General features: G+C 41.4%; 1 protein-coding gene across 1 annotated transcript; it reads left to right on the top strand.

Moving 5' to 3' along the window:
- Nucleotides 1-312: 312 nt before the first annotated feature.
- On the top strand, nucleotides 313-6,739 carry LOC311241668 (zinc-binding protein A33-like; the record flags this gene model as incomplete). The annotated part of the gene is made up of 4 exons (XM_084330545.1): nucleotides 313-708; nucleotides 4,451-4,681; nucleotides 4,982-5,001; nucleotides 6,079-6,739. 4 exons carry the CDS (start codon nucleotides 313-315, stop codon nucleotides 6,737-6,739), a joined length of 1,308 nt encoding a protein of 435 aa, XP_084186671.1.
- Nucleotides 6,740-14,056: the final 7,317 nt, after the last annotated feature.

Genomic DNA, 14,056 nt, shown 5'->3' with positions numbered 1-14,056 from the left:
CTACGGCCCATGCATAGCAACGCCACAGCAGCCATGGACGGCGCCATCTTGGAACGCCCCCTAACGACAGGATATACACAGGTGATAAACATCAGTGTTTAACCACTCCTCATCGACCGACACCCGCCTGCTCCAGATAAAACCCACAGCTCGTACTGAAGGAGTAAGACTAGCTTTAGACAAACACAGGAACGACTAGTGATCAAACAGTGACTTCAACCAGCTGCTGACTGAATCTAAGTAAGTTTATAACTAAAGTTAAAGTAAACTTCAGGGAGCTTTCCAGAGGAGGGAGTGTTACTGAGTGACAAAATGGCTTCGTCTCATTATGAAGAGGATCTGTCTTGTTCCGTGTGCTGGGACATCTACACAGATCCTGTCCTCTTGTTGTGTAGCCACAGCTTCTGTAAAGCCTGTCTGCAACAATACTGGAGAGACAGAGAAGACAAGGACTGTCCACTTTGTAGGAAAGTCTCTTCAATGTTAGATCCTCCTTGTAACTTGGCTTTGAAGAACCTGTGTGAGGCCTTCAGGGAGAGAAGCCAGGGAGCTGCAGCAGGTTCTGAGGTGCTCTGCAGTCTGCACGGTGAGAAACTCAAGCTCTTCTGTCTGGATGACCACCAGCCCATCTGTCTGGTGTGTCAGTACTCCAGAAAACACAAGATGCACAACTGCTGCCCCATGGAGGAAGCTTCGGAGGCGCACAAGGTAAACATCATTATTATATTAATTTATTCAATATTTAATTATACTCAATAAATACACAGAGTAAACATTATTGTCATGTTGTTAGTGAATACAGAAACATTAGACAATCGGAACAATTAGATGGGATTCGATTCAGACACTGATGTTGGAGTTGATTTATTTTTGTCCACAACGTAGGAGGTGTGAGTCAATGTCGGTGTGGGATTCAATGTCAGTGTGGGAGTCAATGTCAGTGTGGGAGTCAATGTCAGTGTGGGAGTCAATGTCAGTGTGGGAGTCCATGTCAGTGTGGGAGTCCATGTCAGTGTGGGAGTCCATGTCAGTGTGGCAGTCGATGTCAGTGTGGGAGTCCATGTCGGTGTGGAAGTCCATGTCAGTGTGGGAGTCCATGTCAGTGTGGGAGTCCATGTCAGTGTGGGAGTCAATGTCAGTGTGGGAGTCCAGGGTGGCCTGGGTGGCAAACGTACTCCAGTCCGTGTGTTGAAACCGGTGCTGCAGCACAGAGTCCTCAGGGGGGAGACTTGCATCTTTCAAGTGAAATACATCATGAATGAATGAATGAATTCCATTGCAGAAGCAGCTCCAGGCTCCACTGAAGACCTTACGTGACAAGCTACAGGCCTTTAAAGAAATCAAAAGAACATGCGTCCACACAGCAGAACACATAAAGGTACAAATATGCTGTTAATGATAAATGATTTACTGTAAGGTTGTAGCTGCACTCAACCTGCACACAGTAAAAATAAGTGACCTATTGTACATTTGTAGTCCATTGTGGGAGAGACATGATTTTTAACCCCCCTACACCCCTACAACCTTTTGGAGTTCCTAACCATTGCCACTGTGGAGGAACCTTTTCAGTTCAAAAAGGTTCCTTGAGGAACCTCTGCAGGAGGAACCTTTTCAGTTCAAAAAGGTTCCTTGAGGAACCTCTGCAGGAGGAACCTTTTCAGTTCAAAAAGGTTCCTTGAGGAACCCCTGCAGGAACCGCTTTGTGGGGTTTGGGGTTCAATTTTGAACTCATTAAAAGTATTATTATTATTAATATAATTATATATATATAATTGCACAAATGTTTAACAAGCAACGCCAAGAGCTGGGCTCGAACCCATCGTCTCCTGTGTTGGTGGCAAGCATCTTACCCACTGCACCACTTAGTCACCCTGCATTATGGAGGTGTTTTTGGCCAACATCTATGCTACACTCTTAGAAGTAGAAGAGCCTCGAGGAACCTTTTGGAGTTCCTCACCATTGCCACTGGGAACCCCTGCAGGAGAGGTTCCTCGAGGAACCCCTTAGAAAGGTTCTTCAAGGAACCGCTTTGTGGGGTTTGGGGTTCAATTTTGAACTCATTAAAAGTATTATTATTATAAATATAATTATTGACATTGCACAAATGTTTAACGAGTAATGCCAAGCGTCTCCTGCGTTGGTGGCGAGCGACTTACCCACTGCACCACTTAGCCGCCCTGCACATGGAGGTGTTTTTGGCCAACATCTATGCTAGTAGTCCATATGTTTTCAGAGCTCACGAGACAGTAGACACCCCAAATCCAACGTTGTCCTTTGGCACAGAGTTTTGCAGTTTTCGTCAAGGACCTCAATAACTAGAATATACATAAATATTTAAATGAGCTATCGATAACTTAACCTTACCTCTTGCTTGCTCGTTAGTAGTGAAGAGCTCGTTGTCTTTATTGGCACAGAGCTCACGAGACAGTAGACGCCTCAATCCAACGTTGTCCTTTGGCACAGAGCTCGAGAAGAGCTGGTATTTATTTCCATATAATACAGTCCTCTTGGTTATATTATAACCAAGAGGACTGTATTAGTTTCAAGTTTCTTTAATAGTTGTCATACAGAAGTACAGAATACTTTTGTACAAAATGCTTCTTACTGTTGCGCTCCAGAGACTGTGCATGACAAGATAAGTATGAAATAAAAACATAGTAAAAATTAGAAGAAAAAAAAAGAGGTCACAGTGTTCAGTTTAGACATATGTACAATGTTCGTAGACGTAGTTACCATACAATATACAATACTGTGCAGTGTACTAATATACAATACTATATAGTGCAAGGCATAAATGGACGAGGTGCAGTTTAGGTACAATTCACAGTAGGTGTACGAGTTGTAGTGCAAATCCTTTATCAATAAATATAAAGTGTAAGTGTGTTTGTGTGATCTAAAGTGTGGAGAGTGGGTGCTGCAGTGTGTTGTTTGTTTGAGTGAGTGTGTGTGTGCGTGTGGGTGTGTGTGCTGTGTGCATTTGATGGTTGTTGCATAGTGATTATTGTTCGTTTAGCGATTATTGTTCGTTTAGCAGCCTGATGGCCTGGGGATAGAAGCTCCTTCTGAGTCTTTCTGTGCTCGCCATAAGACTCCGGTATCGCTTGCCTGACGGCAGCAGTTCAAAGAGGCAGTTGTTCGGGTGGCTCGAGTCCTTAATAATCCTCTTAGCCTTCCCCTTGCACCGCTTGTTGTAAATGTTCTGGAGGGTGGGAAGCCCCCCTCTAATTGTGCGTTCGGCTGAACGTGTCACTCTTTGTAGTCTGCTACGGTCTTGTGCAGTGCTATTCCCAAACCAGGAGGTGATGTTGCCGGTCAGGATGCTCTCTATTGTACATGAGTAGAAGTAGAAGTTATATGGAAATAAATTCGATTTAGGTTTGAGGAACCTTGCTTAAGTTATGTTAGGAAGAAATATGAAAAGCTAATCTAATAAGTTAAACAACGTTTTAATATTTTTTTTATTTTTTTTATTAAAAGGCAAAATAAATTATTTAAGAATCACCTAAATGTTTTTTTTGTGCTGAGACACTTGAATATCAGTAAAGTACTATATCTTTCCAGAATGATTTCGAGAAACAACAATTATAAAATGACTGATATTCTGTTTCATTTTCACAGTAGGAAAGGCTTGTAGCCTCATTAATTAATTTAGAAAAATATCCTACAGGAACCCCTTTAAAAAATGTTCCTACAGGAACCCCTTCTGAGTGAAAGGTTCCTCCAGTACCCTCTCCTCTAAATTGAGCTGTTAAAGGTTCCTCCTGGAACCGCCCAAGCAAGCAAGGTTCCTTGAGTATCCATAGAGTTCCTTGAGGCTCTCCTAATTCTAAGAGTGAGGAACCCTTTTAAAAAAGGTTCCTCCAGGAACCCCTTCTGAGTGAACGGTTCCTCCAGTAACCTCTGAGCTGTTAAAGGTTCCTCCTGGAACCACCCAAGCAAGCAAGGTTCCTTGAGTATCCCCAGAGTTCTTTGAGGCTCTCCTAATTCTAAGAGTGTACTGTATATTTCATTTAGTTAGATAGTAAATTATAACAATACCTTATGCATACTGCACCTTATGTGACACTGTATAGTTAGTTAGATAGTAAATTATATTGACTTATTTCCTTAAACTTATTTGTTTACACATTGTGTTGTTTTTATTACCTGTATCCCCCCACAAAAGTATGCCCTTACCTGCTATGATGCCTGAATTTCCCCAAGGGGATCAATAAAGGAATAGCTTATCTTTATGTCTTTCAATCTACATTTATTTTTATTTAATTACTGGACTGTCATTATTGTTATTATTAGGTCGGTCATTGTCCTGTGATTTATCATAGATTTCTACTATTAATGTATTATTTGTCTAGTTTTGTGTTAAAAAAGGGAAAATAAAAGACATTTGTTAAAAAAAAAAAAAAAAAAAAAAAAAAAAAGGGAATATCTTATTTTATTTTATAATCTCCAGGTCCAGGCCCTGCACACAGAGAAGCAGATTGAGGAGGAGTTTAAGAAGCTTCTCCAGTTTCTCCAAGAGGAAAAGGAGGCCAGGGTAGCTGCACTGAAGGAGGAAGAGGAGCAGAAGAGCCAGACGATGAAGGAGAAGATTGAGGGGCTGGACAGAGAGATGTCAACCCTTTCAGACACAATCAGAGCCATAGAGCAGGAGCTGAACGCTGAACACGTCTCCTTCCTGCAGGTCAGGACTGGTCTCTCTTCAGTTCATAGGGAATGATGCTGAGGATGTTTAGTACACTGTAAAAACTGGGATTGGGGTTCATTCATATTTATTAAATAAGTATTAGTAACCTATACATAATAAAAAAGACTATGTGCCGTTTGAAATAGAATTGAGCTGAATTCAATGCATTTGAACCATTTATGAATTGCATTTTACACCGTTTTAGTTGAATACAATTAGCTAATAGTTTAAAAGTGACCAGATGACGCTCAGTTTTTACAGTGTAGTGTTTACCTTGATCTGTCTTTACCTCCATAGTACAAGACCACACTGAAAAGGTAAGTGATTTACCTCTCTTTTTGTCGCTCTTTTTCTCTCTTTCTATCTCGCTTTTTCTCAATTTCTCTCTCTTTCTTTCTCTTTCTCTCTCTCTCCTTTCTCTCTGACTCTCTCTCCCTGACTGCTCCCATGTTAACGCTGTTCACACCGGCCGCGGGCGGTAAGCGAAGTTCTTTTCCCGCTCCGGTTGGATTCAGAGGCGCGCGCCACGCGCATTTTCACAGAAATACACTCAATATCTGCATTATTACCACACATATAGATGTTGTATAATTTCTATATGTATATAAATAATAGTAGGCATTTACAGCTGTTCCAATGTAAATCCCTGCGCTTCTGCTCTGAAGTCGGACTCGGTGTGGACGGCCACGTGAGCTGTTTGCTCTCTCTCACTCTCTCTCTCACTCTGTCTGTCTGTCACTCTCTGTCTGTCTGTCTGTCTCTCTCACTCTCTGTCTGTCTGTCTGTCTCTCACTCTCTGTCTGTCTGTCTGTCTCTCTCTCTCTTTTGCTCTCTCTCTGTCTCTCTGTCTGTCTGTCTGTCTCTCTCTCTCTCTTTTGCTCTGTCTCTTTTGCTCTCTCTCTCACTCTCTGTCTGTCTCTCTCTCTTTTGCTCTCTCTCTCTCTCTCTTTTGCTCTCTGTCTGTCTGTCTCTCTCTCTCTCTCTCTCTTTTGCTGTCTGTCTGTCTGTCTGTGTCTCTCTCTCTCTCTCTCTTTTGCTCTCTGTCTGTGTCTGTCTGTCTCTCTGTCTGTCTCTCGCTCTCTGTCTCTTTTGCTCTCACTCTCTGTCTGTCTCTCTCTCTTTTGCTCTCTCTCTTTTGCTCTGTGTCTGTCTGTCTCTCTCTCTCTTTTGCTCGCTCTGTCTCTCTCTCTTTTGCTCTCTGTCTGTCTCTCTCTCTCTCTCTCTCTCTCTCTCTCTCTGTATGTGTGTATTTATTGATTGAGTGGAAATGATTGTATTAGAAACATGATGGAGAAGAGATGGAATAGTTATTTTTATGGAAATCAATATCTCTCTCTTCTCTGCGGCTCTGAAGCTAAGCCCATAGCAGGACTGACTCTTGAATGTTCTTCCAGAGCTCAGTGCAACCTGCCTCATCCACAGCTGGTCTCAGGAGCGCTGATAGACGAGGCCAAACACCTGGGCAACCTGACCTTCAGAGTCTGGGAGAAGATGAAGGAGAGGGTCAAGTTCACTCCGGTCACTCTGGACCCAAACACTGCACCACCCCGGCTCTCTATATCTGATGATCTGACCAGTGTGAGATACACATACACAAAGCAGCAGCTCCCTGACAACCCAGATAGGAGCATTAAGTATCTCATTGTTCTGGGTTCTGAGAGCTTCAGCTCAGAACACAGCTGGGAGGTGGAGGTGGGAGACCATCCTGACTGGACTATAGGTGTAGCTAAAGAGTCACTTGACAACAAGAGAGAGGGGCTAAAGGCATCACCACAACATGGTATCTGGGCTCTATGTTATAGGAGTGGTGAGTACTATAATGGTCTGGGTGAGATCCTCACAGTGAAGAGGAGCCCCCAGAGGGTCAGAGTACAGCTGGACTATAACGGGGGGAAGCTGTCCTTCTACGACCCTGAAGACATGACTCTCATCTGCATTTATGAACACACCTTCACTGAGAAACTCTACCCATACTTCAATATAGGAGAGGCTGGTGATGCCAAACACACTGATATAAACATCTGCCCATCAGAGGTGTCTCTCTCTGTGATATAGTCATGACAGTGAGGTGTGTGTGTGTGTCTATATGTGTGTGATATAGTCATGACATATCGACGCCATCAAGGTCAGAGTTGAGACGCACCGCTTGACCCCCGTGTTGGGGGGGGGGGGTACTGCGGTTAGATACATGTAGTGGAAACACTGGTGTCTGTGAGAGCGTGTGTGTAACGGGATGTGTTTGAAATATGAATATGAAGCTACAAGGAATCCATGGAAAATGCAGTTGTACATTATTACTACAGTGTTGAACTGAAAGACCCTCCAGTTAGAACCCCTAGTCTCTATTCTTATTTTCTTTTATCATTTTCTTTGTAGTATATGAGAACTCTTGTGTTTCTCAGTAGGTGTAGTTTCTACAGAGCGGCAGGCGTGTTTCTAATGCAGTGCAGAGGTTCACTGGTGACACCAAACTGCAGCTTGTTCAGTCTTTTGGCGCCACCTTGTGGCCATATTGATGTGTGTTTTTGCTTTGTTTGAGCTTCAGTATAAACGAGACTTCTATCTGATCAGAGACACTCTGTGGTTAAAACACCATTCTGGAATAATACTAAAGTTCTTCTCTGTCTCCAGAACGTCTCTGAGGACGGGATCTTTTTTTTTTTGAAATTTATATTGAAACATGGATTTTCCAGTTAAATGATACAAATTCACGAATCAATAATTATTTGAGGGGGGGGAAAAGCGATATTTTATAAAGGCTCTGTGGATGTATTATTAAAGAAAAAAAGAATAGTCTACATACTGTACACATTTGATCTATAGCAGCTTTAAGATTCTAACCGTTTCAAATTAACAAGGTGACTTAAGAGTTCCATCGTCTGTTATGAGAAATAAATTACAATTATGGAGAAGAGGTCGTTTCTTGATCAAGTATCAACAGGAGTTATGAGCACGGAAACAATACCTCCGTCGGAGCTCTGGTCGTAACCTTTGTAGCAGGTTAACTGTTCTCACACTGGAATGTCAGCGTTTTTACTCCAAAAGAAATGTTAATCTGATCAGGATGTCTATTTTTTCCTGTTTTAAAGCCCGTTATTGTGTTTAATAAATGGATACTTGTGTCAAACCGTGTTGTGTTGTGCTTCCTGCTTCAAGAACAGAACAGACCAATAGAGCCTGATCTGTGTTTAAACATGATCTCCACGTCTGTGTTTAAACATGGAATCCACTTCTGTGTTTAAACATGGAACCCACTTCTGTGTTTAAACATGGAATCCACTTCTGTGTTTAAACATGGAATCCACTTCTGTATTTAAACATGGAATCCACTTCTGTGTTTAAACATTGAATCCAAGTTTCAAGTTTCTTTAATAGTTGTCATACAGAAGTACAGAATACTTTTTATACAAAATGCTTCTTTCTGTTTCGCTCCGAGAGTCCACTTCTGTATTTAAACATGGAATCCACTTCTGTATTTAAACATGGAATCCACTTCTGTGTTTAAACATGGAATCCACTTCTGTGTTTAAACATGGAACCCACTTCTGTGTTTAAACATGGAATCCACTTCTGTGTTTAAACATGGAATCCACTTCTGTGTTTAAACATGGACTCCACTTCTGTGTTTAAACATGGACTCCACTTCTGTGTTTAAACATTGAATCCACTTCTGTATTTAAACATGGAATCCACTTCTGTATTTAAAATCCACGTCTGTATTTAAACATGGAATCCACTTCTGTGTTTAAACATGGAATCCACTTCTGTGTTTAAACATGGAATCCACTTCTGTGTTTAAACATGGAACCCACTTCTGTGTTTAAACATGGAATCCACTTCTGTGTTTAAACATGGAATCCACTTCTGTGTTTAAACATGGAATCCACTTCTGTGTTTAAACATGGAATCCACTTCTGTGTTTAAACATGGAATCCACTTCTGTATTTAAACATGGAATCCAAGTTTCAAGTTTCTTTAATAGTTGTCATACAGAAGTACAGAATACTTTTATACAAAATGCTTCTTTCTGTTACGCTCCAGAGAGTCCACTTCTGTATTTAAACATGGAATCCACTTCTGTGTTTAAACATGGAATCCACTTCTGTATTTAAACATGGAATCCACTTCTGTGTTTAAACATGGAATCCACTTCTGTGTTTAAACATGAAATCCACTTCTGTGTTTAAACATGGAATCCACTTCTGTGTTTAAACATGAAATCCACTTCTGTATTTAAACATGGAATCCACTTCTGTGTTTAAACATGGAATCCACTTGATCTGAGGTAAGGAATCTATTTTTACCAGTCTTGGGATAATCAGAGCTTTTTTCACAGAGATATCAACGTGGGCCCTATGTGTGTGTGTGTGTGTGCTGATCAGGAAATGGATAATCGATTTTTCAGCCCGCTTCTATAGCGTGCATAAGTACACATACTATCGATAATCTAGCGTTTATTTGAAAACGATTCATAAATAGGCCGAAAAATGACAGTTTTTTGTGTATTCCAGTAAAGGGCGATTATCACAGAATCTTCTGAAATGTTCTGGAACTTTCATAAAACTAGCGTTTTTCAAAATGGTATAAACGGAAATGAACGGATTAAAAAAACAATCCGTTTCGACAATGTTGACTGCAACAAGTCATTGATAAGCGACGGCCATATTATACACATAGCCATAATTTAAGATATAGTTTATGCGTTCGCAAATATGAGAGCTCTATCATTGAAGTGGGTGGTGGCAGCATTACTTACAGTAGCGATGACAGCCATATTAGACACATCGCCATAATTTAAGATATAGTTTATGCATTCGCAAATATGAGAGCTCTGTCATTGAAGTGGGTGGTGGCAGCATTACTTACAGTAGCGATGACAGCCATATTAGACACATCGCCATAATTTAAGATATAGTTTTTTTTTTTTAAACTTTGACCAGTCAGCTGGTTCTTTTTAGCGTTTATAGCTTTTTCATCACATTCATACTTGGTCAAGTTCGACCGACAGAAGCAGGCTGAAAGGGTTCAGATGGGGGGGAAGACACTCTGGGAACGGCACGGCTGCCGTCCGGGATTCGAACGCGCTCAGCCCCAGATCCGTGACGAGCACGGTTGTCCACGGCGCTGAAATAGCACTCGCGGTACGTGGTGAGCTACTGGAGCTCCCCAATTTAAGATATAGTTTATGCATTCTTAAATATGAGAGCTCTGTCATTGAAGTGGGTGGTGGCAGCATTACTTACAGTAGCGATTTTTATTGTTTTGTCATGACCAAACATAATCCCAACATAGATAGGAGGTGTACTGTATGTCAAATGTCGGTCATGTGGTGGAAGAGTTTAGTACAGTCACACAACAGAACACCAGTGTTTCTAGTAGATATGTTTATTAATATAAATAAACACCTCTGTCTGAACTGGTTCGACCAGCGCTTCTGCCGCGTCTCTCAGCGGAAAAGGGCGTGTGCTAGGGCGGTCACGTGGCCGTGTGGCCAATCAGAGAAACGCTGAACGAAAAGCTGAACACAAGTCGGTTGCCTTTAATATTCACGCGTCTGGGAACCCAGCTTCCCAGCTGTTCATGTGCTGTACACTGTAAGAAAAAAAGCTGCAAGAAAACGGTAAATGTCTGGCATCAATGGTTGCCAAATACTTACTGTCAAATTACAGTAAAAGCAAATACATTTACAGATTACAACTGTTGACATAATCTGGCTATGGGGCGACAATAATGTGGTCTGGCAGGAGCACTCATTCAAGGGTACTACGACTATGCTTGCACCTCATGGTACCAAAGCACCTCAAAGGCACTAAAAAACAAATTACAAACATCTCAAAACAAACTAGTCAGACTACTGCTTGACCTGACTCCTAGAACCCACCTCACACCTGCCCACTTTGACAACCTAGGATGGCTTAGAGTAAACGACAAGGTACAGCAACTTGCAATGGGCTTGGTCTACAAGATACACGACTACACAACCAAGGTACCCATGTACATGTCAAAATACTTCCCAAAGGTCAGTGAATACCACGATCACAACACCAGAGGGAGCTCCACAAATCATGTTAAACCCAGATTCGGCTCAAACAAGGGACTAAACACGTTTCGCAATTATGCCACATCAATGTGGAACGCCCTACCCAAAGCTGTAAAGGAATGTGAATCACTACCCACTTTCAAAAACACTCTCAAAGAACACCTACGGGAGACTGCAATTCGAAACTGGCCCCTACAAATGTCCTAACCCAGTTGTACAGTAAATTACCAAGTATGAGTCAGAGCAACAGTCAGTCAGAGAAGAGCGCTATATAAATCCAATCCATTACTATTATTATTATGGTTTTGTCAGTATTCCAATGTACAGTGTAATGTAATGTAATGTAATGTAATAAAAAAAGTCAACCAACGAACGCGATTCTTGTACCGGATCTCCTCTCTGGTAAACAAGAATACCCTGAAGACTCTAGCAGGAGCACTCATTCAAGGGTACTACGACTATGCTTGCACCTCATGGTACCAAAGCACCTCAAAGGCACTAAAAAACAAATTACAAACATCTCAAAACAAGCTAGTCAGACTACTGCTTGACCTGACTCCTAGAACCCACCTCACCCCTGCCCACTTTGACAACCTAGGATGGCTTAGAGTAGACGACAGAGTACAGCAACTTGCAATGGGCCTGGTCTACAAGATACACTACGCGACCAAGGTACCCATGTACATGTCAAAATACTTCCCAAAGGTCAGTGAATACCACGATCACAACACCAGAGGGAGCTCCACAAATTATGTAAAACCCAGATTCGGCTCAAACAAGGGACTAAACACGTTTCGCAATTATGCCACATCAATGTGGAACGCCCTACCTAAAGCTGTAAAGGAATGTGAATCACTACCCACTTTCAAAAACACTCTCAAAAAACACCTACGTGAGACTGCAATTCGAAACTGGCCCCTACAAATGTCCTAACCTAGTTGTACAGTAAATTACCAAGTAAGGCTTTGTCAGTATTCCAATGTGCAGTGTAAAATGTGTGTGTGTGTCCTACCCAACCCCCCCCCCCCCCCCCCCCCCCCCCCCACCTCCAATGTACATTTTCTACGCCAAATGTATATACACTCTTTTTCTGGACACTTTTGTATCACAAACAGTACTGTATTTGCAAATCTGATATGTCATAAATGTATAGATGTAGCAGTACTGTCTATCTGTATGTCATATATGTTATGATGAATTGAAAATGGGGGACCCTGATGTAAACAAGACGAAAGTCTTTCTCTGGTCTGCATCCCCTTAACAATTGTATGTATTGAGCTGTACTGTACTGTACCCATTCTGCAATCTGTTAATAAACTTTTCAATCAATCAATCAATCAGTGTACAAATTGAACTTGTGCTTGACTTTGTGCGTATATATACGCACAGCTCGGACCATGCGTAGCTGGCGCCCGGTGGTAGAATTATTGCAGTCTGCAACGCAGAAATAAGCTTCCGTGCATTACTTCCAACACTGGCGTGTTCAACTTCTGTATGACCCGTAATTCATTATAGTTCATTGTAAAATAGCGACAGTAGTGTAATTATAACGGGCTCATGCGCGAACAAGAGGTTGGCTTGCTTGTTTGGCACGAGGGGGCAGACGCAGAACACCCACCTCCAAACGCGATTAAATATTGTTTCAAATAAAAAGCGACATACTATTATTTTGTGTCATGTTTCCAAATAAGATTGGCCACAACGAAATGCTTTCTACTTAAATTTGGTTAGAATAGATTACCTCGCTCCGTTGAAACTTCACTGAGACTGAAAGTAAAAGACAGTATTCTTTTTTTTGTGAGCTCCGCGCACAGACGTGATAATAATAATAACAACAATAATAATAATAGCTTCATTTTATATAGCGCCTTTCAAGAGACCCATGCAAGGTCGCTTTACATAGATAGGGGGGGGATAACAAAGTAATAAACATAGTGGACAGACACACAACATATAAATATGATGATGGGATTCAAGTTCGCGTTTTTATTGATCACATAGGCAGGCTATACATAGGCTACATGGCACGGTCCATCGTGATATTGTAGATGGATCGAGTAATAGACTGTTATTACTGTACCACCCATGTAGCTGTCAAAGCTCCATCACAAATGCAGTTATGTGAATAGAAAGGGATTCCACTGTCGTTGCTGCCAGAAGGCATGCTGCATGTTTCAATTCATTAAATAAAACGGATACTTTTTGCAAGGGTTTATGTCATACAAATAATCAACCAACTACATACTGTAACTTTTCAGTGCACGTTCTTATTTACATTGTGACAACAGCCTTGTGAGCTCCCGCACACAGACATGATGGAATTCAAGTGCAAGTTTGTATTGATCACATATAGGCAGGCTACACATTGCATATAGGCTACATCATACATGGCAGTGAGATTCATTGTTCTTGTATATGCCCTTGTATTATTGTTTATATAGGCTACCCAATACCGACATCAAAATAGATTGTATGCCTCTAGAAATCATATGCAGCAGGTAGAAAATTGAAAATCCGTCGCGATTTGGAATAAAATTGAGGAGAACTTTAATCCCTGGGTATTAATCGAACAAAACGGAAAAAGGCAGTCATATTCCAGCACGGTCTTTATTAGTTAATATGGTCTTTAAGTTAATAGATGTCATATCCGACATCACCGTACGTGTACATGTCTGTCAGCCTGTCACGTATTTCTCCATAACACGCTTCCCTCGGCTTAGTCCACTTTTCCACATTTCATGGGGGTGTTCCATTACCGTATATGGTTAATTACGGGAGGTGCTATATGCAAATACTTAAAATCGTGCACGAGCTGCAGCGTAGGATCAAAGTGATATTTATCAAGACAGGTGTGCGTACGTGTGATAAATCCCGTTTTTTGTGTGCGTACACACATTCTAAATTATGTGCTTAAGAACAAAGATAGAACACTTTCTAAGAATTATTGATAAATGAGGGCCATGGTTTCTATCTTTAGCCTTTAAACTGCGTGGTTTATTCATTCACATGGTATGAGCAGCAGCATATGAGTCCTCCTCTCCGTGAGAGGTAGGTGGGGGAGAGAGATAGAGGGGGAGGAGACATCTCTATTTATACTCGCCACCTGGTGGTATCTTGAGTGGCTCCGCCTAGAGCGCCCTCTAGTGGAAACAGTTATATATGCAGTTAGACAGTTACTAACAATCCTACCTAGAACCTCTAACTTCAACACTCGCACTTAGGGTTGTATTAGCATACTGGATAACTTCTCCGAAAAACATTTTACAAAGGAAATAATACAATTCAAAAACATCAAAAAGAATATGGCAGTCAATATCTACACACCAAACATG

The sequence above is a fragment of the Notolepis coatsorum genome, assembly GCF_963971535.1.
Source record: "Notolepis coatsorum genome assembly, chromosome: 15".
In the NCBI taxonomy this organism is placed as follows: domain Eukaryota; kingdom Metazoa; phylum Chordata; class Actinopteri; order Aulopiformes; family Paralepididae; genus Notolepis; species Notolepis coatsorum.
This window is presented reverse-complemented; position numbering and strand designations above follow the sequence as displayed.